Here is a 4,586-nt window from a genome sequence, read left to right on the forward strand (position 1 = left end):
ACACACACACACACACACAGACACACACACACACACACACACAAGGACATGTCCTTCTGTCCACTTGACAGTGGACAGCTAACAGTCAAGCTCAGACGTCACACATCAGCCAATCACAAGCCTCTGCGCCTTTATGACGTCATAAGCTGTGGCTGTAAGATGCTTTAAAAACAGACGCATAGCATACAGCAGCATATTCTACTCACGCAGAGCAGAGACAGAAGTAGATCTCAGCGATGGCAAGAACCAAGCAGACGGCTCGTAAGTCCACCGGCGGCAAAGCCCCGAGGAAGCAGCTCGCTACTAAAGCCGCCCGGAAGAGCGCCCCGGCCACCGGCGGCGTCAAGAAGCCCCACCGTTACAGGCCCGGGACCGTGGCTCTCCGAGAGACCCGCCGCTATCAGAAGTCAACCGAGCTGCTGATCCGCAAACTGCCTTTCCAGCGTCTGGTGCGAGAGATCGCTCAGGACTTCAAGACGGACCTGCGCTTCCAGAGCTCCGCTGTCATGGCCCTGCAGGAGGCCAGCGAGGCTTATCTGGTCGGTCTGTTTGAGGACACCAACCTGTGCGCCATCCACGCCAAGAGAGTCACCATCATGCCCAAAGACATCCAGCTGGCCCGCCGCATCCGCGGAGAGCGCGCTTAACCCGCCGCTGCAGCAGCGCAGGACCCCCAAAGGCTCTTTTCAGAGCCACACAATCACACTGAACCAGAGAGTTTCTGCTGGAACGCTCAATATAACGAGTAGCGAGTACAGTCAGTGTAGTACAGTGCTCACAAGTTTAGTAAATTTGGTCTTGCGTCTTAACTTTTTTAAAATGCGTTCAAGTCTTAGATAAGAAATATTCTTTTATTGAAACCCACAATATCTAAAATATTTTAGGGTGCTTTCAATAGTGAGGTGGTTGTCCTGAACCCTACATTTCTACTTATGAAAATTATATTTAAATACTTTTTCTATTTTATTCCATTGTTTTTAAATTTATTTTTGATATTTATATATACATATATTCTTTGTTAAATTATTAAATAAAATTGTGCCCTGTATTTTCAAGTATTTTTTTTTTCATTTTCATGTGTTTTAGTTTTAGTTAATTGACTGAGAGTGATTTTAAGCACAGCTCTGCATTAATGAGGAATTATTCCTCTTTCTCTCTCAGCTACAGACGGAGTAGATTGGTCTCATCATTTAGAGAGAAATGTGCTCAAAAGTTAAGTGTGACGTTAAGGAAAGTCACTACCTAACACATGTTTCTACAATGAAGTACCCTTTCTGTGTTTCATATCCTACAGTTTATATATGTGTACAATGCTCAGAACTGTGCTAGCTAGCCACGTGCTGATTAGCATCTCTGAGTAAAAACATGGTAGAAGCGCAGCTCTAGACGAATGTAAATATGTAGATATGATCTTACAAATCTTCTGTGTCAAACTGATGTTTTAAAACATGGGTTTTAATCTGAAACACGGGACAGACGTCGTTAGATCAGGTTTGGATGAAACCTCATTGTGTCCTGCTCTAGCTAGCGGGGGAGGGGCGCCGTGTGACACGCGCTGGTTTCCCTTAGGTCCTGTAAGCAGCTGTAAACGGCCTCCTGGAGCTCTCGTGTGTTATTCGTGTTCGTCGCTGGACTGAAGCGAGCAGCATCTGCAGCATGTCTGGAAGAGGCAAAGGCGGGAAAGGACTCGGGAAAGGCGGCGCTAAGCGGCACCGTAAAGTGCTGCGGGATAACATCCAGGGCATCACCAAACCCGCTATCCGTCGTCTGGCGCGCCGCGGCGGCGTCAAGCGCATCTCCGGGCTGATCTACGAGGAGACCCGCGGTGTGCTGAAGGTGTTCCTGGAGAACGTGATCCGCGACGCCGTCACCTACACCGAGCACGCCAAGAGAAAGACCGTCACCGCCATGGACGTGGTGTACGCGCTGAAGCGCCAGGGACGCACCTTGTACGGCTTCGGAGGATAACCGCCTTCCAGCGCGAACCCAACGGCTCTTTTTAGAGCCACACACGCGCTCACAGAGAGAGACGATGTTGAAGTTGCAGCAGTTGTTATTGAGATTAATGCATATTAGTGAAGCTGAAACCTTACTCGCGTATTTGATAAACGCGCTTCTATAATGTGTGTGATAGTGTTTACAAACTCATTAAACACATTGCATTTGGGCTTTTATTTAACTTTACAAGTGAACTCAAAGCTGTGTCTCGGACTGTATGTAATCTGTTATAGTTTATTAGTGTGGAGCATGAGGTTATTATCCTCCCAGAAGAAGATGACTGAATACAGAGACGATAAAAACTGCTCTAAATATTTCCCAGCTTATTACTGTACCTCAGATGAGAGGTTATTCATATTTTGGAGAATATATTCAGGATAAATAAATATATTCAGGACTTAAAACTGAATAAAAGGCATGCTACGTTTGTCAGCTTTTCTTCATCTTCTTTATGAGCTTGTGTTTTCTTCTTCATTTATTGTGTATCTAGCCTGTGTTAGTGCTGTATTTCTGTGTTCTTATATTCATGAAGTGCGAGCACCAGCTCTGGGTTTGAATCGTTGCTTTTGTTTCATATTCTTGTATTTCGCTTAAACTCAAAGCAATCCTTTTTTTTGTTTTTTGCTTGAGTCTTTGCAGATATTTAGATGTTAATAAAAACACAAAATAAAGATAATAAATGATTTGGCCACCAAACGGTTGATTTTTGTAAGTTATGAAACTATATTTTATTATATATTTTCCAGCACAATTTCTTCTTTTTTCCCTCCCATCATCATCATCTTGACAGAAAAAGCTGAATATACTGGAGCTTGGGGAAAAGTGCAAATGGAGCCCGTCCCAAACTGACATTAATGTACCCTGAGCTTTAAACATGCCTGAATGGATTGTTTAATTGATTAATGAATGATTATTGTTATTATTATCCCCCCTCGATCAAATAAATAGTGTTATAGAGTCTGTTCACATCACAGAAAACCGTTCTCATCCTCAGGTTAATCTCGAGTGTGACACAGAGTCACTTCGTGGACGTGATATTTTGTGTAATTGAACAATCGGTGTCTGTTTAAACCCTTCTTTATCCAGGAATGAACGCAGACTCTCACACAGTGCCGTGCATCATGAACTCTGTCTGTGAGATCTCAGGAGACACGGCTCGTTCTGCTTCAGATGAAGACTTCGGCTCCAGGAGCTCAAGAGCAGATCCTCTTCTGCTAGTCTTCCTCATCCTCTTCCTCCTCCGGTGAATATTCTTCATCTCCAGAGTCAGTGAGGTTCTGCTGCTCTTCTTCCTCACTCCTCATCTCCTCCTCACCCTCCTCCTCGTCTTCCTCATCTTCATCCTCCTCTTCATCATCTTCATCCTCCTCCTCCTCCTCAGCATCTCTTCCCTCAAATTCACCTTCAAGAATGAAAGAAAGAAAATAAGACGCTCTTAACGCTCAAGGCTGGATGTTCAGATCTCATTTTCACAGAAAAACTAAATTGGCAAACGGCATTAAAAACCTCCAGTTCGGTTGAGTTTCTCTTCCTCTGACAAATAAGCCCTGCTTCCACCTGCTAGGAGTTATTTTTGGTGAATGTCTGAAGAGCTAACGGCGTTTTGCTGAGCTGCATCGGGACACTAGCATCACACAACACATGCAGCGAGGACACGAGCTTAAAGCTGTGACGCAGCTGAAGTAACGATGCATGTTTTCTTCTGTACTGTGACGTACACACAAGTGTAACAGATGATCAGAAAAGAAAAGCTAGTAGTGCGGGACGTGGTTCAGTGCATGGGTTGGTGATTGGCGTTGTGGGGTTTAAATGGCAGTCGTTTTCACCAGAAAGACCACGTTTTTACATTTTAAATAAACATGACAAGACCGTACGGACATTAATATAAAAATCTCGAGGGTCGGGAAGTTCCAGACGCCAGAACTTGAGACTTGAAGATAATTGAAGACAAAGCCGAGACGCCGGCTGTACGTATAACAATCCCGGTCAGATATTCACTTTATTAGGAAGCAGAACCCGAGACTTCATCTTCAGACACTTGCTAGCGTTCTCTCACTCGACAGGCACAGCGTGTTTGAGTCACACTGTTTGTATTGTGCTGTGTGAGACGGAGAGACGTCTCCGGTGTTCATTCATATATAAGACTAGAACAGCCTGGGAACTGTGTCTAATGAAAAGAGTCTGTACGAGCGGGTCTCAGACTCACAGACGGTGCTGAGGAGTGTGTCGGTGTGCTGCCGCAACTCAGCAATGAACTCGCCCATCTTTCCTTCCATCGTTTCAAACAGCGGCTCCGTGTCGACTGTGGCTTCATCAGGGAAAAACAGAGGCTTCCTCAGCAGTCGCCGATACCTGAAACACACACGACACACACAACACACACAGAGAGAGAGAGAGAGAGACACACACACCCCACACACACAGACACACACACACACGCACGCACGCACGCGAGACACACACCCCCCACACACACAGACACACACACACACGCACGCACGCACGCACACACCCCACACACACACACACACAGAGACACAGATACACACACGCACATACAGACACAGAGACACAGATACACACACACA

The 4,586-nt window shown here is 45.5% G+C and overlaps 2 protein-coding genes across 2 annotated transcripts; one reads left to right on the forward strand and one right to left on the reverse strand.

Annotated features, from left to right (window-relative positions):
* The first annotated feature begins 236 nt into the window (after window positions 1–236).
* LOC107579420 (histone H3-like) lies at window positions 237–2,014 on the forward strand. Its single transcript, XM_016265252.1, has 2 exons — window positions 237–565; window positions 1,644–2,014. Exons 1-2 carry the CDS (start codon window positions 237–239, stop codon window positions 1,966–1,968), a joined length of 654 nt encoding a protein of 217 aa, XP_016120738.1. The 3' UTR covers window positions 1,969–2,014.
* A 77-nt stretch (window positions 2,015–2,091) lies between these two features.
* Window positions 2,092–4,381, reverse strand: LOC107579419 (histone H3.v1-like). Its single transcript, XM_016265251.1, has 2 exons — window positions 4,205–4,381; window positions 2,092–3,400 (listed from the first exon to the last, which is right to left on the reverse strand). The coding sequence occupies exons 1-2, from the start codon at window positions 4,272–4,274 to the stop codon at window positions 3,213–3,215; spliced, it is 258 nt and encodes an 85-aa protein (XP_016120737.1). The 5' UTR covers window positions 4,275–4,381; the 3' UTR covers window positions 2,092–3,212.
* Between the last annotated feature and the right edge of the window lie 205 nt (window positions 4,382–4,586).

This window comes from Sinocyclocheilus grahami, unplaced genomic scaffold (genome assembly GCF_001515645.1).
Source record: "Sinocyclocheilus grahami isolate Dianchi unplaced genomic scaffold, SAMN03320097.WGS_v1.1 scaffold17181.1, whole genome shotgun sequence".
NCBI classification, from domain to species: domain Eukaryota; kingdom Metazoa; phylum Chordata; class Actinopteri; order Cypriniformes; family Cyprinidae; genus Sinocyclocheilus; species Sinocyclocheilus grahami.